The sequence below is a fragment of the Lactuca virosa genome, chromosome 9 (assembly GCF_052849685.1).
Source record: "Lactuca virosa cultivar CGN04683 chromosome 9, Lactuca_virosa_CGN04683_v6, whole genome shotgun sequence".
In the NCBI taxonomy this organism is placed as follows: Eukaryota; Viridiplantae; Streptophyta; class Magnoliopsida; order Asterales; family Asteraceae; genus Lactuca; species Lactuca virosa.
This window is the reverse complement of record NC_136434.1, coordinates 75,291,124-75,318,245: the sequence shown is the minus strand read 5'-3', so window position 1 is coordinate 75,318,245 and position 27,122 is coordinate 75,291,124. Positions and strand designations below refer to the sequence as shown.

At 37.2% G+C, this 27,122-nt stretch overlaps 1 protein-coding gene across 1 annotated transcript; it reads left to right on the top strand.

The window, feature by feature from the left end:
* Positions 1-23,842: 23,842 nt before the first annotated feature.
* Positions 23,843-25,962, top strand: LOC145138231 (uncharacterized). The gene is made up of 4 exons (XM_079072346.1): positions 23,843-24,251; positions 24,347-24,420; positions 24,969-25,104; positions 25,186-25,962. The coding sequence occupies exons 1-4, from the start codon at positions 24,114-24,116 to the stop codon at positions 25,699-25,701; spliced, it is 864 nt and encodes a 287-aa protein (XP_078928472.1). The 5' UTR covers positions 23,843-24,113; the 3' UTR covers positions 25,702-25,962.
* The last annotated feature ends 1,160 nt before the right edge of the window (positions 25,963-27,122 follow it).

Below are 27,122 nucleotides of genomic sequence, written 5' to 3'. Positions count from 1 at the left end.
GGAATGAATGAATGAGGAATATCTAATTCTTAGGGTAGATCCTTAAGAGTAAAGAAGATAATGGGGATGGGTAATTGGGTTGATTGTTTGATGTTTAACATAATAATTATATTATTGTGGGTTGAAAACCCTATGTACTCACCAGGTTTCCCAACCTGACCCACTCAAGCTTATTTGTATCACAGGTGTCGATATGAAGCTACTTTACACTGAGGGATTTAAAAGAGATGTAGATCACTAGTGTAAATGAATGTAAGATCTGTTTATGCTTATGTTTCTGTATTGACGATGACATCCCAAATGTTTTAAAATGGATAAAAATACATTTCTTCGGAAATGCTTTGATAACGTATTTATCATGTTTTTCTGGGAACAAATTCCGCAACATTTTTATTAAAAGTGGTACTCTGATTTTTATAAAGCATAAACAAAATCGGTCTTTTCTGGCCGTGAAAATGGGGATGTCACAGTTGGTATCAGAACATTAGTTTAAGCGAACTAGGAATAAGGATTTATTTCTAGACTTAAACTTAGAATGCTAAGCGATGAACGTGAGGAGTGTGTCTAATATATTTTAGGAAGTACGCCTGAATAGACATAAACACTAGCTTAATTAGGGAAGATGCCTAAGATGATTTTATGTGCTTAATAATTTGTGATGCTTTATGCTATCGTCTGATTGGATCTATGGTCTGTTGCCGACCGGATCTGGAAATTTTATGTGTTCAGATTTCTAAACGTTTAATTACGATATTAGAACTGGCATAAATTTTTTCGAGGTAATAAGGAGGAATATGCGTCTAAACCTTCCTTTATCTTCATTCTCGTCTCAATACACCAAACGATTGCTTTGGTGTACAGAACATCATGGTGAAGACTTGTAGTGAATTGAGTAAATGGAGGAAATGAGAAGGCTTATGATACTAAATGGTACTTATCGGAAGATATCATAAGAGTGATATCTTGCCTTTAGAATGCATCTAATAAATAATACGTCTAGTACGGGAGAAGTAAACTTTCGATTTGCAGAAAGAAAGATTTTTGCTAGTTTCACTCTAGAGATGGCTAATGGAAAAATAGAAAGCACTAATGACATATACTCAGGGTGTACCCTCACTCTAGACAATCACTCATCCAAAATCGATCTATTGCCAGTTTCAATAAAAAGCTTTGACATCATCATTGGCATGGATTGGTTAAGTTCAAATCGCGCTGACATCCTGTGTTACGAAAGGGTTGTACGTCTTAATCTTCCGAGTGGCGAAACTCTTGTCGTCTACGGCGACAAACCCAGTGCGAACCTACAAATCATCTCTTGCGTCAAAGCCCAAAAGTATCTCCGCAAGGAATACCATGCCTTCTTAGCCCACGTTGTGGACAAGAAACAAGAGGTGAAAAACATCAAGGATATTCCGGAGGTCTGTAATTTCTCTGACGTATTCCCGGAAGACCATCCCGGAGTTCCACCCGCACGATAAGTCGAGTTCCGAATCGACCTAATCCTCGGAGCTACCCCCGTAGCCAGAGCACCCTACCGTCTAGCGCCAGCCGAGATGCAAGAACTATCCAGCCAGCTAAACGAACTGCTGAGCAAAGGGTTCATTAGACCCACCTTCTCGCCGTGGGGAGCACCAGTTCTGTTTGTGAAAAAGAAGGATGGATCGTTCCGCATGTGCATCGACTACCGCGAACTAAATAAGCTTACCATAAAAAACCGATACCCTTTGCCCCGAATCGACGACGTATTTGACCAACTCCAAGGAGCATCTTATTTGTCAAAGATTGACCTGAGGTCGGGGTATCATCAGCTACGAGTTCAGGAGGAGGATGTTCCCAAAACGACGTTCAGAACTCGGTATGGTCACTACGAGTTTGTAGTAATGCCCTTAGGATTAACCAACGCAAATGCGGTGTTCATGGATCTAATGAACCGGGTGTGCTGGCCTTACCAAGACAAGTTCATGATTGTCTTTATAGACGACATCCTAGTCTATTCCAGGAGTAAGGAAGAGCATAGCCAACATCTACGACAGATATTGGAGACTCTAAGGGCAGAGAAATTGTATGCAAAATTCTCAAAGTGTGAATTTTGGATCCGAGAAGTGGACTTCCTAGGTCATGTGGTTAGCGAGAAAGGGATACACATGGATCCCTCCAAAATCAAGGCGATTGAGAACTGGTCAGCACCAAGGACGCCTACAAAAATCCGCCAATTCTTAGGCCTCGCTGGCTACTACCGCAGGTTCATCCAGAACTTCCCCAAGATTGTCAAACCACTTACCACCCTAACCCAAAAGAGTGTGGCCTTCAGCTGGGGAGAGAAACAAGAAACCGCTTTCCAAACATTAAAGCAAGCCCTGTGCAGTGCCCCGATTTTGTCCCTACCCGAGGGAACTGAAGACTTTGTGGTCTACTGCGACGCATCAAACCAGGGTCTGGGGTGTGTGTTAATGCAATGAGGAAAGGTCATCGCTTACGCATCGAGGCAATTAAAAACGCACGAGGTCAACTATGTCACGCATGACCTCGAATTGGGAGCAGTAGTATTCGCCCTAAAGATCTGGAGGCACTACCTTTACGGAACAAAGTGTACCATCTTTACCGACCACAAAAGCCTTCAGCACATCCTCAATCAAAAAGAGCTCAACATGAGGCAGAGACGATGGGCAAAATTACTGAATGATTACAAGTGTGAGATTCGTTATCACCCAGGCAAGGCCAACGTGGTAGCTGACGCCTTAAGTTGAAAAGAATACTCGGGTCGCCGAGTAAAGTCGTTAACAATGACAATCCATTCGCACCTGTCCATGCAAATCAAAGAGGCCCAGCTGGAAGCTTTGAAGCCTGAGAATGTGGCAGGTGAGGCTTTAAGAGGAATGGATAAGAATCTAGAAGTCAAGGACGATGAAGCTCGTTATCTCATGAACCGAATTTGGACATCGAGATTTGGCGGGTTTAGGGACGTCGTCCTGAATGAAGCACACAAAACACGATACTCCGTACATCCCGGTTCAGACAAGATGTACCTGGACCTGAAGAAACTCTACTGGTGGGCGAACATGAAAGCCGAGATCGCCACATACGTGAGCAAGTGTTTGACTTGTGCCAAGGTTAAGATAGAGTACCAAAAGCCTTCGGGTTTTCTTCAGCAACCTGCGATACCCGAATGGAAGTGGGAACGAATAACCATGGATTTTATAACCAAACTGCCTAAGACAACGGGTGGTCTTGATACCATTTGGGTGATCGTCGATAGATTGACTAAAGCTGCGCATTTCCTGCCAATAAAGGAGACCGACAAGATGGAGAAGTTGACTAGGACGTACATCAAAGAGGTTGTACCACTACATGGTGTACCGATATCCATTATCTCTGACAGAGATAGTAGATTCAGTTCACGGTGCTGGCAGTCCCTACAGAAAGCTCTAGGGACCAGACAATACATGAGTACGGCCTATCATCCTCAAACTAACGGGCAGAGTTAAAGAACTATTCAAACCCTGGAATATATGCTAAGAGCGTGTGTGATAGACTTCGGTAAAGCTTGGGATACCCACTTACCACTTATTGAATTCTCATACAACAACAACTATCATACCAGCATCAAGGTCGCGCCGTTTGAAGCTCTTTATGGCCGCAAGTGCATATCACCACTGTGCTGGGCTGAAGTGGGAGATACACAGTTAGCAAAAGGGCAAGTCCCTAACAGCACTCTCACTGGCCTTGAAATCATAAGGGAAACTACGGAAAAGATTTTTCAAATTCGAGAAAGATTGAAAGCATCTCGAGATAGACAAAAGAGCTACGCCGATAAGTGACGCAAACCCTTGGAATTCCAGGTTGGGGACCGAGTGCTACTGAAGGTCTCGCCATGGAAAGGAACGATACGTTTTGGTAAACATGGTAAGCTAAACCCAAGATATATCGGGCCGTTCGAAATCCTTGCCAGGATTGGCCCAGTAGCATACAAACTTCGGCTACCCCAATAACTTAACAACATACACCCGACTTTCCACGTGTCAAATTTAAATAAGTGTCTGTCTGACGAGACTCTTGTGATCCCACTCGAGGAAATCGAGGTCAACGAGAGTCTCCACTTCATAGAAGAACTGGTAGAAATCATGGATCGAGAGATAAAGAGGACGAAACAAAGTCGTATTCCTATTGTGAAGGTCCGTTGGAATGTAAAACGAGGACCAGAATTCACCTGGGAACGCGATGATCAAATGAAACAAAAATACCCGCATCTTTTCCCCAACTCTTGAAGTCCCAGTCAAAACGTTAATTTCGGGACAAAATTCCTTCTAACGGGGGGATGATGTGACAACCGTCAAATTCTGGTCAAGTCAAAGTCAAATAAAGTCAACAAGTCAAACCGGTCAACTCAATTAACCTTGTATATTATGGTTTACATTATGTTATTACTGTACAACTCGCTATTTTAATAAGAAGTTATCACTTGAAAAATTCATATGTTCAGAATTCTCAAACCCTAATCAGGGTAAGTGATGGGACTACTTGGTAAAACACTATCCCGTACCCCTCGGGAGCGTATAACATTCAAAACGAGGCTTAGCGAGGTTTACAAACCTTGCATGGCAAAGCTAAGCATCGAAAAAGGTCATAAACGAAGTCTCTCTCAAATCTCTCTCGCTCTATCTCTCTCTACCTCAAATCTCTCCCAAATCAGTATGTGAAATCTCTCCCAAATCTCTCTAAGTATGTGAAATCTCTCCCAAATCTCTCTAAGTATGTGAAATCTCTCCCAAATCTCTCTAAATCTGTGAAATCTCTCCCAAATCTCTCTAAGTATGTGAAATCTCTCCCAAATCTCTCTAAGTATGTGAAATCTCTCCCAAATCTCTCTAAATCTGTGAAATCTCTCCCAAATCTCTCTAAGTATGTGAAATCTCTCCCAAATCTCTCTAAATCTGTGAAATCTCTCCCAAATCTCTCTAAGTATGAGAAATCTCTCCAAGTATGTGAAATCTCTCTCAAATCTCTCTAAGTATGTGAAATCTCTCCCAAATCTCTCTAAGTATGAGAAATCTCTCCAAGTATGTGAAATCTCTCCCAAATCTCTCTCAAAATCTCTCTCAACTTTTTATAATCACCCGGGGCATCCCGACCCTTAATTTAGTCGAAAACAACTCGAAAACAGAAGTTTATGCGAAAAATAACTTTATAGAGCCGAACCTATTAAGGAGCCGAAACCTTCCTATAAGAACCGAACATAGCCTTAAGAACCGAACCATGAGGACCGAACCTGCATAAGACCGAAACTGCATATGGGACCGAACTCACCCTTCGGTTCGGATCAGGCCTCTCGGTCTATTTCGCCTCCTTTTCCCTTCTCGCATGCGAAACTACCCGGATCAACCTCTCTCGGTTCCTAGCCATGGACCGAACCAACCTTCAGTTCTAAGCTTCTAAGGACCGAACCTTCAGCGTGATCTCGGATTTTCACCCTTTTTCCCAGTTTTCGACCCCAACTCCGTTTTAAGCCCGTTTTTCGTGATTTTAACGCGGGATTTTCACCCAAACTCGTGTTTTGACTTAAGAGACCCTATATTATCATATATTAATCACATTTTGAGGAGGGGGATCCTAAACTAAGTACAATATCTTTTAGGAAAGATATGGTGTTGGAGTGTTGACTTTAGCTAGAGTATGACACAAGTTAACACCCATACCCTCATAGGACAACCCTTAGTCACTATTCCTCCCTACCTAGTCAACTATTTGTCTTTTGACACCCCTCCGCCAACTGCAAAGATTCATCAAAAGCTGAAAAGTCTCCTATCTCCTTCCACTTTACTCACTCTCTCTCACCAAAAAGCAAACACCTCTCTCTCTCTCTCTCTCTCTCTCACTTTCCCTCTCTAGAACTCGAGATTTCAAGGCTGTTCTTGAACTTTTCACTTCAGTCTTGGTAATTATATTCATCCTAAATTTGAATACTCTACACTCCTTCACTCAAACCATGAATCTCTTATACAAATATCGTCATATTTGTGCTTAGGATCTTCGAATCTTCAAGTATCTCGCAAGTGTTCTTGACTTGGAAACCTTTCTTCTTCCACCTTCATCTCAGGGAATAACTCAAGGTGAGTTCATACCCCCCACATTTTCATGTTTTTCTTCAAGTTTTAGGGGGAGAATACAAGTTAAAACACCAAAAATTTAACTAAACTCAAACATCAGCTTTCAACAGGAAAGTTTGGTTCCATTCACGAACTGTTTTGACCATCTTAAACTTAATATCTTTCAAAACTGTTTAATATGCAAATATTTTAGGTTATTACCTTTAAAATGACTACTTGCAAATCTCCATACGATTTTTCTACGATTTATGGTGATTTTTACAAAACTGCCTATCATTTCAAAAACGAATTCGGACCAGTCTATGAATATGAACATTTTCACACAAGTTAGAGACTTCTAAAAATCATAATAAAAATTATGAATAAACTAGACACATTTTCTAAACTCTCAGAGTTTACGGATTTGGTTTTTGACTTCGTATAATTTTTCTATGACTTTTCTAAAACAGTGTAGAAAAGTTAAAAACAAGTTAACAGATTACAATATTCATAACACTTTGTAACATGTTGAGCAAAGTGTAACCTTTGATGATTTTGTATTTTTGTAATGCCCCATTCCTGGTACGTATTAATTCATTAAATGTTTTTTTATAAAGACTTACTCGACGAGTAGTAGCCCTAACTCGTCGAGTAGATGCCAGGATTGGTCGCGGGTTTAAGTGACCTACTCGGCGAGTCCGCGTCTTGACTCGACGAGTAGGCCAGTCTGGATGAAACCCTAATCCTTAGGGTTTGTACCATATTTAAACGTCCTTATAGCCCCCATCCCAGCCTCCAGCACCTCTAGAGCGTTCCCCTTCAAAACCCTAGCCCTCCATTGGTGAGTTTGAGTGTTTCCTTCTTGATTTTGAGTGTTTTGGTGTATCCTTGAAAGTATAGAAGAGAAGGAAAGAGAGAAGGTGCAAAGGAGAAGAAGGAGATCCAGAAGCTAGTTTCCTTTTGCTACTTCATCTGGTAATAAAGCCTCTACCTTGTTCATTTTCCTAGTAGATCTTCATATATGCTTGTTTTGCCACTTTTAGGACATTTCAAGGTCCAAACTCGAGAGTGGAGCTCCCTTAAGGTATGGAACTATAGATCTGGACACCATTGAGCTCCAGGAGCTCAAAGTAGCTACCTTTATGCAAAGCAAGGCCTTGTTCCAAACCCTAGGTTCCCATTTCTAGCTTATTTTGGTGTTTTAGCTTCATACCTCTATGAATGTACGTAAAGTTGGCAACTTTATGTGTTATATCGGCCCTAGAAGCTCAGATATATGAATTGGATGCACTGGTATCGATTAGAATCAACTGTATAGGAAAGACATGCATAGGATTCAACGAGTCGTTCATTGGACTCGGCGAGTCGGAGCGCAAACTCTCGATTTCTCCGATTTGAGAGTTATGAGTTGAATCAGTGAGTGGAAGAGGACTCAGTGAGTTAGGACAAGGATCTGGAAGTAGAGGGACTCGACGAGTCTACGCCCCGACTCGGCGAGTCGAGTCGCGATTTGGAGAATTGTGAGTTAGGGAACTCGGCGAGTCCATTGTAGGACTCGGCAAGTATAGTCAACCTGGAAGTTGACTCTGACCAGGACTTTGACTTTGACCAGGGGGTGAATTGGTTATTTACTCCATGAGGAATCATCAATTGATTCAGAATGTTATGTGATTGTCGCGGGAGAGTCGTCGGAGCAGCAAGCAGGGATTTCTCACTCGGGATATCAGCAGCCAGTTATACGAGGTGAGTTCTCCTTCAGTAGGAACGGGTCTACGGCACCAAGGCCGACCCGTAGTATGATATGATAGTAGCAGAGTGTGGGTGAGGCCTGTATCCTATCTTAGCAGAGTGTGGGCGAGGCTCGTATCTTATAGTAGTAATTGATTATGATGTATGAACAGTAGGTTAGCTATACATGTTGTCTGTGTGATACTTGTATGTTGGGTTTGGTAGTTGAGTGTGGGCGAGGCCCGTATCTCATCATAGCTGAGTGTGAGCGAGGCCCGTATCTCAAAGTAGCTGAGCATGGGCGAGGCCTGTACCTCAGAGATAATGGAGTGTGGGCGAGGCCCGTATCTCCTAGACAATGGAGTGTGGGCGAGGCCCGTATCTCCTAGACAGTGGAGTGTGGGCGAGGCCCGTATCTCCTAGATAGCGGAGTGTGGGTGGGGCCCGTATCTCCCAGTTAGCGGAGTATGGGCGAGGCCTGTATCTCCACGAGTGTGGGCGAGGCCCGTATCTCCTAGTTGCATGCTATGTGTAGATGGTATGTGGTAGATTGGGGAGACTCACTAAGCTTCGTGCTTACGATTTTCAGTTTTGGTTTCAGGTACTTCCACTAGCACTGGGAAGGGCTCGGGATGATCGCATGGCACACACCACAGTCTTCAGCCTGGGAGTTAGACTCTGATATTTGGATATGATATTTTGACACGAGATTTGATATGTGACATTGTTATGATATTTTGAGACATACTACTCATGGTTTTTATTATGATATTGGTTATTAGGGTTTTCACAATGAATTAAAAACAAAATTTTTAGACTGTATTTTTGGGATGTTACAATTTTGCATGTGTTTATCTGTTGTGATATGTTTATATAACAGAAAATACTCTATCAAGTATAAGGGTCCTTTGTAATTACAAATAATGCATGATGAAATATAATAAGTATAGTTATGTATTGGTTAAACTATTACATACACATGAAGGGTCTCACCACAATACTATCGGATTTTCAACTACTACACGATAAACTATAATAGGTATGGTTTAGGAAATTCACATCACTAATTTGGTACACAAAGGGGGATTTCACTCCCACCACAGAAAAGGTTCTTACTCAAACACTACACGTAAACTCGTTAATGTAAGTTGTGAGACAATTCTTCAAATGTACTCTTAGAGTACGGGTTAGAAATTCCTGTAAGTTATAACCAGAATCTCTTGTAGGGAGAGCATGATAATTGTGTATAGATCTATATTGGGATTGACACCCCACACCTTGCTGCTAGCTACAGCGGGACCTACAGGTCTACGCGTGACAAAAGTCATAACAAATTTTAACGTCTGAAAAACGTTGTAACAGGTCATCCGGTTGTAGTATGGTTATAGCGACTCACATAGGGAGTTAACATAACTTAAAGTTTACGGGAAATTCTACTTTAAAAAGGAAAACAAAAAGGGGTTTTATCTATTTAAAACTGCATTCTTCGTTTAAATTACGAACACACACTCATGCATTCGGTCTAGGGATTTAAGACTACATGATATTTTATGAGGAAAATATTGGATTTTTCTTGTGTATACATTACATTTTACCAATAAAGGTTTTTCCAACATTTCACCCAAAAGCTTATGAACTCACCAACTTAATTGTTGACACTCTTTCAAAACTACTTGTATTCTGAGGAAACCAGTGAAACAGGTAATCAGTTGCTTTTGAGGATGGGACGCCAAACGTCAAATTATACATTTTTGTCATCATAATGTAATTGATTTTGAAACATGTAAACTCATACTATGGTGTAACTTTTTCAATTATATTTATGATGGCTGTATTTACTATGCGCACTATTATACTCGTTGTTGTGATACTATACATGAAGTCCTCCACCCCTGAACGTTTTCGCCATCCTTGGTTTGGGGGTGTGACAGGGAAGCTGCATATATTTTAGGGATAAGGATCTTGAAAAATAGGAGTAAGAGAATAATAGGACTTAGTCAAAGTACTTACTTAGATAAGGTGCTAAAACGTTTTAGCATGGAGAATTCCAAGAAAGGGGAGCTACCTATCCAGAGCAATACCAAGCTGAGTAAGACTCAGAGTTTGAGTACTGATGCGGAGATAGCGGAAATGAGTCGAGTGCCATATGCTTATGTCATTGGATCGATCATGTATGCTATGAAATGTACTCGCCCTGATGTGGCTTTTGCGTTGAGCATGGTTAGTCGATATCAAGGCAACCCTGGTAGAGCTCACTGGACAACAATTAACAACATTCTTAAGTATCTACGAAGGACTAAGGACTGGCTCCTTGTACTTGGTGGAAGTAAATACTTGAGATGACAGGGTATAGTGACGCCAACTTTTAGAGCGACAGAGATAACTTCCGCTCTCAGTCGGGCTGGGGGTTTACCATTAATGGAGAAGCAGTTGCTTGGAAAAGTTCCAAGCAGGATACCGTGGCTGATTCAACATGCGAATCAGAGTATATAGCAGCGAGTGAAGCGTCGAAGGAGGCTATATGGTTGAAGAACTTCATTGGAGACCTTGGAGTTGTACCATCTATAAAGGAGCCCATGGATATTTTATATGATAACGTAGGAGCGGTTTCCTTAACCAAGGAACCAAGGGACCATGGCAGATCCAGACACATCGACAGAAAATACCACTTCATCAGACATCAGGTAGAAGAAGGACTCCTCGTCGTCAAGAGGGTATCGTCAGAAGAAAATACTGCATATCCCATCACAAAGGGTCTGAGTAGGATTAAGCACGTTCAGCATGCAAGGAGCATTGGTCTAAAGGACGATATTAGTTTTAGTGATTAGATAGATAGTTAGAAACTTGTAATAGATAAATGTGATTGACATTTGATGATTAAGTAATGTAAGATTTATTTATGAGTAAAGTTTACTATCTTGTGTCAATTGTTTGCTATTGTTTCACCTTTGCATGACTTACTTCCTGAATAATAAGATTATTCAAACTATCCACAGGCGATCATACTTTGGAAGTAAGTATTGAATGAAGACTGTCATGAATTGGCTTGTAGATTGTCTAAGTGCTTAGACATAGCAAAGGTTTGCTACAACGTTCATGAGTACTCCTGAAATAGGATTTGTGTATTGGATTAAACCCATGCTCATTTGAATCACTTCATGGAATTTATCACGAGTGATTGAGAGCCAATAATATCGTATAATCTTTAAGCCGAGATATATGACTTGTTGTTTACGAGTTAGTTGTGCATTGATAATGCGTAAACGCATCAGTAACTTGATGTTATAAAATGCATTGTTATGTACGATTTGATGAGCAAATTGTACACGCATATAAGCCAAAGTTTATCTGTTCCTTTTATCTCAAGGGGTAAAAGCAATATCTTGGGCCCTCGATGATTTTGTGTTGACTTATGTGCCGGGCCGGTCAGGACTGAATTGATGTGTTCAATTAATTTCGTTGTCAAACAAATCTGAAATCGAGAAACAAATTGTTGGACATTGAGAATGATTTTGTTCCATGTCTATGTCCACATGATATCTTGTAGAACGGTGGATTATATGATCCCTTATCTAAAGGACGCGTCATTGACTAGGTCATAGCTTGATAGTGGCTTTTGAAAGCTACAATTGCTGATCAGATTCTGAAGTCATACTTGCAATTATAGTTATTAGACTTATCCAAGTGGGAGACTGTTGGATTAGGTGTCTAAGCCCATAACTATATTTGGTATGTACTTGATTTGATTAGAGCATGGTCCTCTTAGCTTGCCTTGACCATAGCAACTGGACAGGATGAGTTTGGAGAAAGAGGTTAATAAATGATTTATTAATATATTATAAGAATAATATATTAATCAGTAATAATATTATTTAATTAGTGTTTAATCATAAATTAATTTGGAATTAATTTAGTGGTTAAAGGAACTGATTATGTAAATCAGTAATAGTTGCAGTTTTGGGCTGATGGACTCTATTGAAAGGGAGTGGACGGAAATCTATGGCAAGCCCCATAGAGTTTTCGTCCAAGGCCTATCATATGGGGGTCCATAGACTGCTTAGGGCCTAAGCAAGGAAATTAGGGTTTCCAGCTGAAAACCCTAGCAGCCTCAACTATAAAAGGAACCCCAACCTTTATAAATCGGCCTACCTTCTTCCAAGAGAACCCCTAGCCGATTTCTACCTCCTTCTCTCACATTCTTTTCTTGTGGTGTTTGTGACTCCATTAGAGGTGCAACGCTTGGGGAACTAGGCTTTCGAAGGTCAAGGAATTGAAGAAGGATTACTTGTTATTACTAGATAACAAGAAAGGTAAAATCTGAACCCTATTAGTTTCGTTTTATAATTCTCAAAACCCATCATTTTTAGGCTTCGGCGAAGCCCTGCGATCCCTAAAGTAGTAGTAGCTATCAAGTAGAAGCACTGACGGTGCAATTTCCAGACTTTGGTCATGAAGATCTCTGTAAGTTAAGCTACGCTCTAGACATTTTAGTGTAACTTATATTTATAGTTATAAGTCGTTATTATGAACCTATAAATAAGATTTATCAGTAATTCCAAGTCATTATACTGATTGATCTACTTATGGGGATGATGTCTACGTTGGATTTGGTGATGTGTTTAAAGTGGAATTTCCAAATAGACCCTACCTCCGATATGATCCTACCTGGTTGTTTTGATGTATACATTAGGATTAGTGGCGAATCTATAATATCAATAGTTGCCAGGAATATAAGACTAAGACTTAGTAATGTTAACCTAGGTCACGTCAGAGGAAAAGATAAAGTACCAAGGTGAAGTTCTGCCAAAATTCTGAGGTATCCACTATTATCAAGTGAGTGCATAGTTACTTTCATCTTACACATAAATACAAACTATTTAGATAATTGAATGGTATATGTGATTATGTGCAAATATGTTATGTGTTAGATGACATATTATAAAGATAGATCTTATATGATATATACTGTATATGTATTTTATAAATATAATGCATTGGGTAATGAAGGGTGGTGAAAGATGCCATAGTATGATGAATTATGTAGGCAAAGATAGGATGCTACGACTTCAGGAATGGTACTAGTGTACCGACGATGTAGTCACTTAGTAGAGTATAGGTGACAACTACCAGACTAATTGATGAAAGTCCCGTAGAACACATGTAGTGATGGACTTCGTGCCTATTAGATAAACACATGCAACAATGGACTCCGTGCCTATTAGACAAACACATGCAGCGATAGACTTCTTGCCTATTAGATAAACACAAGAAGCGATGGACTTCGTGCCTATTAGATAAACACAGTCAGCGATGGAATTTGTGCTTATTAGATAAACACAGGCAACGATGGACTTCATGTCTATTAGATAAACGTAGGTAGCGATGGACTTCATGCCTATTCGATAAAGACAAGCAACGATGGACTTCATGTCTATTAGATAAACACTAGAAACGATGGACTTTGTGCTTATTCCTTAGGACAAACCCTTAGGAATGAAAATAAGAATGCAGCCTAATGACATGTATTGCGGAGAAATCCTTGTAACAGTACTGTCAAAAATGATGATTAAAAATAAACCTTATGATAGATCCTTATGGAAGAATAATGAAGAAAATGGGGATTGGTAATCAGGTTAATTGTTTGATAATTAACCATAATTAACTATATTATTGTGGGTTGAAAACCCTATGTACATACCAGGTTTCCGAAACTGACCCACTCAACTTCTTTGTATCACAGGTAGTGGTACAGTGATACATGTACGATGAGAGATTCAAGGAGATCTAGATTGTTAGTCTAAGATATTATAAGGCATGTTTATGCTTATGTTTTGTATCAATTATGACATCCCGAGATTTTATAAATCAATGAAAACATTTCTTCGGAAACACTTTTACGAGACCAAATTCATCATTTATAAATAAACTTTGTTTTAAATAAGCATAAATAAAAAGTTTTAAAATGGCCATGAAAATGGGGATGTTACAACAAAGTTTTCTTGATAAGGTTTCGTCGATATCAGTCGATTTTTCCCTTTGTATAACTAGAAGAATTTAAGATTGGTTAGGTCGCAGGTATGACATGGGTAGCCATCAGGTTGATTTCTTCAGGAAAACATAAGTTTTCCTCGTTGTAGGGGATGTTGGATAGGGAATTCGATGTGGCAAGTAGTTCCTTTGGAAGCATCATAAATGTTCATGAGAAAACATTTGGATCACTCAGGTAGAGTATCAGATTTAGAGGGAGCGTTTAGCTCAAAAAGGATATTGGTTATCTGTTATCAAGGATTAACATCGATTGAGCAGTTATGAGTGTGGTATGGGTGATGTCTTTATTTAGTTTCATTTAGGATATCATCATTGTGAAAGTATAAAAAAGTGTTGTTGCGAATGTAACCATCAGGATAGGTTATGGTTGTTAAATGTGGAAGTAACACATTTCGGGATTACAGATGCCAATAACTTTTAGATTATGGACTTTTAATGGTTGGCTCGTTATCAATCGATTTGTTGTAATATTCTTCATCATCTGAGGAAGTTTGGAATATGTAGTGGGAATTAATGAAGGTTCTGGTAAGGTATCCAATTATTTCCATGTGGATCAGTTATGTTATCTAGACTTCGAGGGGAGTGTGTACTTGATTGTTTGATTGTGGTACTGATTTTTCTATCACTTAGTGTTCGGTTGTGGGTATGAGGTAATTGAAGCTCATAGGTCAGAACGACGTTTGTCAATTTTTGTATGTGTGGTCTTGTTTTTTCATGAACTTCAGTGTTGGAATTATTGGTTTGATGTTCTTCAGTTAATTGGATTCGATGGTTATGTCATACTAGACTCCAACTGAATGTTGCGAGAAGAATTGTTACTCATTAGATGCACTAAGGTATCAGTTTGCGGCGTACTTCACTCTCCGAGTAGAGTGGAAAGGTATGGAATGTTGAGAGTCATGGAGACTAGTATATCCTCTTTGTGAGATACTTTGAGGAGACGTGAGAAGCAATGAAATACGTGAGTAAGGATATGGTCGGTCCTCGGTAACTGCCTAGTTTTCAAGATGTATTGGATAGTTGCTAGGATGTGTTTGACCAATTACCAGTGGTAGTAGGGGATGTTGACTGGGTTCCTACATGTCGGTGTGATGATGGTCGAGTGACTATAGGTCTATTGAGGTGATGGTCGTGAGTCTTCAGGCCCGTAGAGGGATGATGGAAAGAACGGTATGGAACTGTGAGCTTTTCATACCAATGATTAAATGGTTTCATGATATATCGTGAACTAGAGAGTTTATGGCTAATGTGGGTTGGACCCGATAGTTATGTGTTTGAGACTCTTAGGTATCTGTTCGTAGTCTGTGATTGTCCTGGTTAGGTGTTAGAGCATTAATGGACAATTAGAGGCTCAATGACCAATTGGTTTTTGATCATGCGTTTGGTGGAATGTTGTTTTATTGGAAGTCTTATTTGCATCGAAGGTTGTTAGTTGAGTGTTTACATTCATGGGCCCCTATTGCTTTTGTGGGCTAATTACTAAGAGTTTGGTTACCAGTGTTGGGTATTGGTTCTGGAACTTCGGATCAGGAAGTTTGTTGTAGATTTCTTGGGTGATTTACTAGGTGGTTGTGCACCTGAGCTGATATGGAAGTTTGTATGCCATGCGATATTTTGGAATGACCGTTATTACGCTTGTGGGAGCGGTGGGATAACGATGATTTGTCAGAAATTCAAGTGTTTATTTGAGGTTTTTTGGGCATGAATTTCCGAATCTGGGATTGGTTGATTTTTTTTTATCAAAGTGTTTTAGGAGTTCTTGGTTTTTGTGGTTCCACTTGGAGAGTGATCAGACTGTCCGTGATAAGTAAGATAGTTGTTACAGATGAGTAATTTCAAGTGATTGGGTTCATTTTGGTGGTGTTGGTCAGGTTCCGAAAGATCTAGTAAACCCCTTTTTAGGATGCATTAGTTAATGAGGGTATTGGAGGAGTCATACAGATGACGCAAGGAGTTATCTTCTACAATTTTAGTCAAGGTAAATTTCGACGACAAAATCTAGTTTAAGTGAGGTAGAATTGTAACATCCAGTTTTGGGAAGGTTCTTATTTCGGAATAGTAGACTTTAATTCAATAAAGATCAGGTCTCGGGATTCAAAGGATAAAGTTTGGACCTTATTATATGTTGATGGTGTTGGTTAAGTGATTTAAGCCCCTAGATTGTGTATTGTAGCCAAAAAGGGATAAAATGAGAAAAGTGATATTTTGGACTTTTTGCATGTATTAATGAATTAAGTTATGTATGAATTAAGTTAAAAGTAATTGTATAGAATTTTCGGACTTGTCAATACCTTTGTGTGCATATAAAGATCACTGAAAATGGGTTTAGAATGAACAACTTTTAATTATTCGAAGTTGAAAGCTGAAAATCTGGAATTATCCAGAAAAGCGTGGAGCGCTTCTTAAATGGGAGCGGAGCGCTTCTGGCCTGGTTGACTATCCCTTTTTATAGGTTTTGGAGTATTTAAAGGCCTTTAACTCTTAGGTCTTGTCATTTATCAACCCCCACTTACCCTAGAATGTTACTTGAGTGAAACCCTAGCCTCCTTTGAGTATTATGAGCATATTCTCTGTCCTTGAACCATTTTTGGTGCTTATTTGGGTATTTTAGTGAAACTTGAAGATCAATAAGGTTTCTTTGGTTGCATAGATGGTGGTTTAAAGAGTAGATCCATAAAGTTCACATCTTTATTGGAATTTTGTAAGGAAAAAGCTCCAAATTTTCCTTCCAGTTTGCTAGATCTTGCTTATGGTCCCTTTTATGCACTTTTGGTCCCATTTTGGTGGTGAGCTTGGAGTTGAGGTGACTATAACTCCTTCTAGGCACTTAGGTTGTTATTTGGACCATTTAGATCTTGAAATTTGATATCTTGTGCATAATATTTGAGCCATGCAGGTGGTGTTGGCGTTTTAGATCATTTAGATGTTTAAAGTTTAGATCTTGTTGGTTAGAAGTGTTTAAATGGATAAAGTTGGAAACTTTATCCATTAATGCATGGTATGGGACCAGATCTGGAAGTTTGAAGGATTGAATTCATGGATTACGTCATATTACCTTTTGAAATAAGACTATGTGTGGTGCCCCTCTTAAGCGCGTCACATTTTTAGGGTTTCTCAGCCACGCTGGATTTAAGTTAATGATCTCGATTGTTTTGTCCTTTTGTGGGCGTTGGGCGCCCAGAAGAAAGAGTTGCACGCTTTTTTACCAAAATGTTGACATATTAACTTTTTGACCAAGTTTGACCTTGGGTAAAACTTTAGTGGTTAAGGCTATAAATTGAAATCTGACATTTAATTAATATTTAAGTAGTTTATAGTACCAACTTTTACATTTCATGTGAGTAGTGATGTTTTTCTGCTTGACTGTGAGGTGAGTCTTCTCACTATACTATAAGACAGTAGGTGTCATTATATGCTTGTTGTCTTTGTGACTCTTGTTTGTCTCCTTGTATTATATATATATATATATATATATATATATATATATATATATATATATATATATATATATATATATATATATATATATATATATATATGTGTGTGTGTGTCTGTGTGTGTGTGTGTTCAGTTGAAATAGATATGTTACGTTGAAACAGACCCGTTAGCTGAAATAGGCCATTGGGTTGAAACATACCCATTGGCTAAAATAGCCCGTTGGGTAGAAATAGACCCGTTGGCTGAAATAGGATGTTGGGTTTAAGCATACTCGTTGTTATATGTATGGTTGTATGTGGTATCTTGGAGAACTCACTAAGCTTTATGCTTACGATTTTAAGTTTAAATTGTTTCAGGTTGTCCTGGTTGCAAGGGGAAGGGCACGACTTGATTGTATCACATCCATTGGGGATTTCTGCACTTAATGGCTTTTATGTTAATACTCTTATCAATGTTTGAAAAAATGGTCTTATTTAGATCTTTGAAGTTGGATTTAGAACAAATGCTTTTACTTTTGGTACGTTACACATTGAATTTAGAAGTCAAGGTAATAAACCTTACATGATGAAAGTGTTGGAAATTAGAAATTAAGATGATGTCTTAATGAATTAATACATATAGATAAGATATTTGTGGAGATTAATTGATTTAGATACAAAAAGTTGAAATATAAGATTTATGTGATCAAGTGAATGATCATTTTGATATGGATTTAGATTAAGCTCTTTATGGAATAAGACATTTTTATATGAGCTTAATGTGTTATTTAAATAGGTCTTAGCAAGGAGATTTGGTTAAGGTAACTTGGTAAAAAAGCACCATTAAATACAAGGGTGATGGTTAGTTTTCACATAATTAGCAAGGTGAGTGCATGTGACTTTTTCCTAATAGGATATATGTCTTAATTGTGAGTTTTAACTCTACGAATTATTTGGAAATAATATTTTGATGTCCTTAAATGATATATAAAAGATAAAATAATAACTCAAGTCATAAGTACTAAATGCTTTTAATGTGGTTTTGGTATAATGGTTTTGATCAATTGGGCCTACAAAAGAGTAAGTAGTATATAAAATAGTTTGAAAGAGAAAGGTAGTGGTTGATGAGTAAATGAACGCTTTTCAAAAAAGTAGGTTAAAGTTTTGAATAATATGTAATTTGAATAAATGAACTCTTTGTAAGAAAATGTATTTTGTTATATGTGATTTTGAAAAATAAAATTATGATATAAGCTTATCCTAAGTATTTTAAATTTGACAGTGCTTTGATGTGATAAATTGTATATATTATGAAAATTATTATTTTATTGATAGGGAATGACATATTTATGCGATTGAGTCTCAAAAGAAAAGTGGTGATCATTTATATATGGAATGTGATTGCATAATATAATCTAATGTCCTTACAATTTTTATATCCCAAGAACAAGATAAAGGACGACTCTATTAGGACCATATATATGATTTGCGATGTAGATATCGAGGGATACCTTAATAAGTTGATTTGTTATTCCTAATTTGGTAAGGGTTAGAGGGTCTAAGATTAACCCTAAGGTTTAGATCGGTACATAACCGAAGAACTGTATCTTAATAATAAGGCATGATATGGGAATGCTCGTAAAGTTTTGTTTGACGGTGATCATGCATTTTATAAATGTTACATTTCATGATTTAGATTGAAATGAATGATTTTATCAAATGCCTTGATAATACTTTTGTGTCTAAACCTAACTAGGTCACAAGATAATTTTTTTTTCTTATGTATGTATGGTTTAAATGTCATGTATCCCAGGTTCATATATGATGTTTTAGAAGACTGTGATTATACTAATAACAGTTAACCCTTGAATGATAAAGGCTATGTTTGGCGTACTAGCTGAAAAGCTAGCTGGTAGCTGAAAAGCTAGCTGTTAAATTAAAAGCTAGTTGATAATTAAAAAGCTAACTGATAAAAAATTACGTTTAGTAAAACTAGCTGAAAAGCTAGTTGAAATATATAAAATTACATAAAAGGACATGTAAGAGTATGTGTTTCTATAATTAATTAAGTGGTGTATGTGGAAAATTTTAAAAAATATCCTAAAAAGCTAGTCTAAGTAGCTTTTCAAAAAGCTAGCTCATAAGCTAGCTTATTAGCTACTTTTTGGCTTACCAAACACGACAACATAAAAAAGCTCGAAAAATAAGCTAGCCGTGGCGCGCCAAACACAGCCAAAAAATGGACATAGTTTATTTATTGTATGTATATTCACTGCTTACTATGGTTTTATCTGCATCGTTAGTAATACACAAATAACGTCTTTTGTAAAATAATACAAATTGTTTTGCAATGGAAATTTTTGGGACACATTTTGATAGATGTGGCTTAATGCCATAAAACATTTTAAAACCATAGTATTTTGTTTTATAAAAAATTCGGGTGTTACAATGTTACTTAGCTTGAACAACATGTATGAGCTAGCCCTAGAGTCCTCGTAGTAGTTATGGTCTTGAGGAGATTGAACTGGTACCAACTGAAAACCTAAAGCAAGATTGGTAAACTGTTGAGACTTATTTGGGATTGCTACATACCCACCATTAGGAAGCATTTGTGGGTTGATTAGAGGCTTAATTTTTAGTCCATGAACCACCTTAAGAAGGTTCTCCATATTGTCTAGCAAGGAATGGTAGTTGGAAGGGTCGTTGAAGAAGTCGTTGTACACCGAGGTTCATAGGCGGTTTATAGTGGGTTGTAACTGAATCGTGAGTAGTAGAACCAAGAGTTCTTATATTGTTAGTAACGGATCCGAAAGCCGAATATGAGCTACTACGGTGGAGAATTTGCATGACAAGTTCAACTTCAGCTATTAATGAATCTACATTTTATAAAGCATTGGCTAAATTCTTGAGAGTGCGACAAAATTCGGTGAGGGAGTTAATGTCCTTTTTGATGTTTCAGAACCGATCTTAGAGTTGCAACATTCTTGAAATCTTGTTGTTAGAAAAAAAATCATCATACTTATCACATAAGTCATTGACATTACAATTAACAGAAGAGATAATTTGAAGTAAACTGGGTTCACAAGTGGAGTGGGACCAAGATTTGAGGCATCAATAGATTTTCAATCATCATTATCGACCCCAAACGGGTTTGACTTCCCGTTTATATGATTGGATACTTTTGCATATTTACCTAATATCCAAAATAGTCAACATCATAGTTTGTACTTTGACCCATCAACCATCAGTTTGAAACTAAATTGGCAATTGACATTTGTTAAGGCACACTCGAGTTATGAGGTGATGACACAATAGTGGAGGCGGTGACGGGTGTAGATAGGGGTTTGATGGGAAAAATGAAAAATAAGAGTAATAAAAACTAAATTGGTACTAAAAAAGCTAAATGGATTGTAAAATTTAGACCATCCTAACTCGACGAGAGATGAGTCAGCAACAATGATGATCGATATGATGTTAGAATGATCACGTTAGAAGTAGACAATCGATGATGTAGAAAAGCAGTCAGCGGTGGAGATACATATTGTGATTGACAAAAATGAGCCGGAGGTCGATGAGCTGTAGAAGGTTGACAAGTCAGAAAAAATTGTTCGAAAATATATGTTGGCGGGAATCATAGACGTGACGCCCAACCCTAGGAAGTATGACTCGATATCATGTTTGATTGTGAAAATGCCCGTTGGGGTTTTGTCTTGTATCACGTTGCTTTAAATAATATAAAGATATAATATTTACATAAAAGACCTTAGACTATACAAGATATGAAAATAGAAAACAAGTTACGATATGAATTCCCCTTTTACTATTGTGTCCTTACATTTTTTGACCAAGTGTCACTTAAATATCGAAGGAAAGAAAATGAAATATTTTGAAGTGGTGGCAAATGTTGACAAGTAACTAACTTACATGTCTTTGTTGAAACTTTTGGCAACATATAATGTGACATAAGTCTATAACAAGAGTCCACGTCGACAATTTGGGTAGGTTTTATATTGAATTATTGCTACAAGTTTTGTTGTAGATCAATCATCAATGATAATGTATGATTCTCTAAATGTCGTAGACAAGAAAATAGTACAATTTTAGCGGGGTCGTTGGAATCATTAAAACATTAAATATAACGGGAGAATTTGTAAAGAAGGTCATGTGGTAATAACCTCGTGTTGTGTTTTAGACCATGTATAGTAAAGGTGTGTATTAGTGTATTAGTCTAGTCAAACTTTCGAAACCAACAAATTACTAGTTTGGCAATCGATCCCTATAGTTTTTGACATTAAGTTACACTTCAATTAGTCCAAAAACCAGTTAAATTATATTAAAACCAAAATCACAACTACTTTATCTTAATCAAGTCCTTATTTCTAATTTCTATCTTATTGTTCGATTTAACATGGCGCAATATTAGTTTCCGGGCATTTTTATATTCTAGATCCTTGAACATGAAAGTATATATATCTAAGAAAGAACATGAAATGTTACTACAAACATTGTGATTTCTCAATAATAATTACATGGAAGGACGTATACTTGGAGTGTGTTTTTGTTCTAATTTCTTTAGTTGTTTTCGCATTCAGGCGGTGTTTGGCTTAGCTTTTCACAGCCCAAAAGTCCTTTTTGAAAAAGTTACAAAAAGTCAGGTTTTCTGACTTTTTCAAAAAGTTCATTTTCCTTGTATCAAAACTCCAAAAGTAGCTTTTAAAACTAGTTTTGCCAAACATCTTTTGCTTTTTTTCTTTTCCAAAAAGAACTTTTGGCTGTGAAAAGCTAAGCCAAACACCCCCTCATTTTAGGGTCAATGCTTAGAAAGATCTTATATTTTGGGTATTTTTTCGATTAAAATTATATTGCTCTGTAATATGTTTTTTTTAGTCTAGCATCTTGTTATTTTAATGACAAATCTTCAATTCTAAAAAAATAAATTAAAACCATAAGACTAGGCTTTATTTTTTCGTTTGATTTTTTTGTCAGGTTACAAAATTAGAAGATGTGTATGGTTAATGGAGATACCCTCCCTTTCATACCTGTTATTTAAGTACATAGAGTTCAATTGCGCAAAAGACGCCATTAAAGCCCACACAAAGAAAATGGTATGGACATCGAGGTACCTCAGACCTTAGACCTTTGATACGACCACAATGCCCATGCGCGGCCAGGGCAATCTAATATTGTGATAAAAGTTGTCTTAATGACACCACAAGACATGTCGTAGCTTGGCAACCACCATCTTGTTTCTCTCATTAACCAACCTCCATGTAATGCATACAATACGCAATTTCCCACTCTCAATATACATTGAATTTCTTTTTCAAATCCCTACTCACTTAGGCATTTATATCGTATTCTTGGGATCTCCTCCCAAAATACAACTTTTCAGGTGAATTTCAAACCCTTTAACCCGGACAAGAATGCAACTTTTCAGGTGAATTTCAAGCCTTTTAACTCGGACAAATGACAAGTACTTCATTGTTAATGATACCGAACATGCACTCATCGGAAAAACCATAAGTATCATGAAAGCATAATCTTAAAATTTTGACTCATTATATTTCAAACTCATTTTTTTCTTGTCAAACTAAATAAAGTCTCACATGTAAGCCAAAATATAATCTTGAATTACCTTAAAAGTTTATTTGCGACTTAATATTTGAAGACAATTAACTACAAATATATATAAAAAAAAAATCATTGATTTCTTTTGATTTAATTCAAGAAGTTTAACTTTAAGGGCGCTATAAGAAATATAAAATTAATATTTTATTTTACATTGGTGGTGGGCACACAAATCTGGCACAGGCACGTGCCACTCCAATGAGACGCACATGCTTCCCCCGTAAGCCCCATTAGAGGCGGAACAAAATTCAAATTTAGTTCTTCGTATATATGAATCAAAACTAGATAATTTAGTAATTTCATTTATGATCCCTTAAAGTTCTACACTTTAAATAAATGCCCCCGAAGTTTCATTTCTTGTCACATTTTCTATACACTTCAAGAAAAAACCTACACAATCATGGTATAAATTAAGCCACTAAGTTAACAAACCAACAATCTACGAATATTTTGCAAAATCTTCATAAGATATCACACATGAATTATGTTGTTTCTTTTAAGTAAAGTTTCGAGTTATAACTTATAAGTACTCCTTTATCTCTTATTATGTAATAATTACATACACTTATAAAAATGTTAACAAAATATGAATTCAAGTTATAAGTTTTGATCAATTCATATATAGGAGTGATTATTAATTTATTACCAGTCTATAAAACCATGTTTGTTATCAAATTTTTACTAATATATGCAATAAAATGAATATTTAACCGATTTATAAATACATAAATAAATTGATAATTTTTTATAGCATATTAAAAACTTACTTGGTAGAAAAAGGCTTTGTTAATGTTAGATATGAAATATATCATTCTCTCTTTTCTACATAAGTGTGAATAATATTCAGGTACCGAAAATAAAATAATGGAAACTTTAGGGACCAAAAGGATACAATTTTGACTTCTTAATTAGAGATAGGGTATGAGATGGAAAGTTTGTTTTAGAGAGAGAAAGAGAGAGACTTCGAATCCACTCGAACGGGTTTTAAAGAACAGGGCAGCTCACTTTGCCACCACTGCTACTTTGTAATCGTAGCTTTCAAGTTCCAAAACACACACACACACACACAAATAGATATATCATATTGTGTATATAGCACCACGACGTCGCATTGAAGAATCGGATCTTTCACTTTTTGGTGTTTTTGAAGTGCATTTGTTGGAGAAACAGGAAGAACTGTGTAGAACAATCTCGAATTAGGCAAAGGGAAATGGAGAGGAACACGCCGGTGAGAAAACCTCACACTTCAACGGCAGATCTGTTAACCTGGTCGGAAAATCCCGCCGCTGATTCACCGGCTACCGGCTCCGCTGCCTCAGCTGCCCGCTCCTCCGCTCGGTCTCATCAGGTATACACAAATTACTGTAAAAATGTTTCCGTTTCACGATTATATGTTTTCTAAGTTTATTTTGGAAAAAAAAATTCTGATTAAATGAACTACAGCCTTCAGATGGGATCAGTAAGGTTGTGTTTGGGGGTCAGGTTACAGATGAAGAAGTCGAGAGTTTGAACAAAAGGTACGAGATCTATTTGTTCCTGTTTCGAATCATTTTTGTTTGAAAAAGCCTTGTTTATTTATAAATTTTTATTGCAGTAATCGAAATTCGTCAAACAAATTCTCAACGATTCCAACGATACTTATTTCTGTAAATCATTAGGTTATTTATCTCTTATGATCCATATGACCGATTCTCGTAATCCCCTTGCTACCTATTAAGATCTGCAACCGAAGAATTCACAGTAGATCTTAATTTGTCTCACTGTTAAACCTTCAAACTTTCAACAATGAATCTCTGTAATTTTTTAATTGTAATGCTTCTATAATTGGATATCATGTCAGATCGAAATGGAAACCCAAACACCATATTTAATGCAAGATTTGAAATTTAAAGTGCTAAGATAACTCGTGATTTTGCCTTTTTAACTTCTTTTATATGAATTGATTGATTGGATGTGAAAGGATCTTTGACAATTACACTGTCCAAATATTTTCTATCCATTGTCAATTTCAGAAGTTTTTTCGTCTTGAAGGTTTACTAAATTCCATTTCTCATTTTCATTACAGGAAACCTGTTTCAGGATACAAGCTGAAGGAGATAACAGGAAGTGGCATATTTGCAGCTGGTGGAGAGAATAACATTGAAGAAACAGATCCATCAAACCCAACTCCAACTAATAAAACCGGATTACGAATGTATCAGGTAAAACTATTTCACTTTTTTAAAATTTACACTCTCAATCCCTCAAAAATCACAGATTCTTACTTTTTTTCTTTTAAACAGCAAACAGTTGCTGGAATCAGCCACATATCATTCGGAGAAGAAGATTCAGTGTCTCCCAAAAAAGCTCTTTCTGAAGCCAAACAGCGTGAACTAACAGGAACACTAGACAGTGAATCAGAAGCAAGATTGAAAAAACAAATCTCAGATGCAAAAAACAAAGAGCTGAGTGGCCATAACATATTTGCACCACCACCTGAAATCCAACCCCGCCCGTTAGCTGCCCGGGCACTTGCCCTAAGAGAAACCATAAGCATAGGTGAATCTGCCCCAAACCCTGAAGATTCCGTGGTGAAAACAGCAAAGAAGATTCCATCCCAAAAGTTTACAGAACTTTCTGGAAACAATATTTTCAAAGGAGATGAAGCTCCTGCAAGTAATGAAAAGTCATTGAGTTCAGCTAAGCTTAGGGAGATGAGTGGGAGTGATATTTTTGCTGATGGGAAAGCGGAATCTAGAGACTATCTAGGTGGCGTTCGCAAGCCGCCAGGTGGCGAGAGTAGCATTGCATTGGTGTAGTAGGTATTGTTTCTTCTAACTTTGATTTTACTTTCTTTGAAGATCATATTTTTTTTTATTTGGTTGCGTTGCTACTTGGTGATGACAATTATATGTTTGTGGATGATTTGGTAATTTGGTTTTTTTAGTAGGGTATATGATGAGATATCATTGTGGACTTTTGGCTGATTAGGTGGGTTTTATGTTCATAGTTTATGTGCTTGAAATTGTGTTGATTGTACTTTGGTAATGACATTTTTATATATTTATGCATCTTGTCAAGGTATGGAGATCTTAAAAAAGGTTGTCCCATCAACTTAAATGTGATTTAATATCTTCTTTGTGTTCAATTATAAAAATAACCATATAACATGCAACACTAAAAAATTTGACCTCAGAGTTGGGCCTTTGTGAATCTCCAAGGACATACATGTTATGTGGGATAAGGAGGGATACATGTTATGTGGGTGGGGGTGGATGTCGGATAAGGAGGGATGAGGTGGGTTGTTATGTGGGATAAGGAGGGATGAGGTGAGTTGTTATGACAATAGTAATCGAACATGAAATTTAACGAAATAGAAGGACCCTAAAATTGACATTGCATATATTTTTGAACAAATTTAGTCCGAAATCAGAAAACATCTTCAGGATTCAAAAAATCAATTCGATAATTGATCTTGAATTCAAAAAATTACCATGCTCCCATCATGTGTAAAACGAATTTGAAAAAAATATGTATGTGTTTTTTGGGCATCAAATTATGTTGTTCATCTATATAATTTATGTATTTATCCTAAAATATGCTGACTGACACTTCACAATTAACACTTATCTTTTAAGTTTACGGCTAGAAATTATCAAAATTTCTAGTTCGTTTTAACCAATACTCTGATACCAATTAAGACATCTCTTATTTTTCAGAGCCAAATAATTATTTTTTCTTTACACTTTAAAATTCATGTTGTCTTTTTGTGGAAAATCTCAGTTTAAATAAAAATTTTGAGATAACAATTGTTGTTTCAAAATATTAAAACACTAAAGATGTCATAATTAATATCCAACGTAGGTTACAACGTAAAGACATAATGTAACACCCAAAAAAATTCAAGCCAATTTAAAACTTTTAAAACATTTCCAAAACCATTAACCATTACAAAACTTGTTTTCAAAATGTATCATATCAGAGTATCCCAGAAACAAAGTCATAAAAGGTGAGGAGCGGTACGATCACGCCTTTGCCTTGCCGCGATACCCTGATGTACTTGAAACAATAAACTGAAACTGTAAGCTCGAAAACTTAGTGAGTTCCCCCAAAATACCCATACCACAACAATACACATATAATCATAGACAACATACTATGGGTCCAGTCAAACATCGGGTTGGAATACCCCAGGCCCACAACCAACAGGTTGGAATGCCAACATACTATGGGTCCAATC

Bases quoted from the DNA above. Each gene is read 5' to 3' on its own strand.
- LOC145138231 (XM_079072346.1), top strand. From the start codon at position 24,114: ATGGAGAGGAACACGCCGGTGAGAAAACCTCACACTTCAACGGCAGAT. The intron at 24,252-24,346 runs GTATACACAAAT...AATGAACTACAG, and splicing joins CCTCCGCTCGGTCTCATCAG to CCTTCAGATGGGATCAGTAA. The intron at 24,421-24,968 runs GTACGAGATCTA...TTTTCATTACAG, and splicing joins GTCGAGAGTTTGAACAAAAG to GAAACCTGTTTCAGGATACA.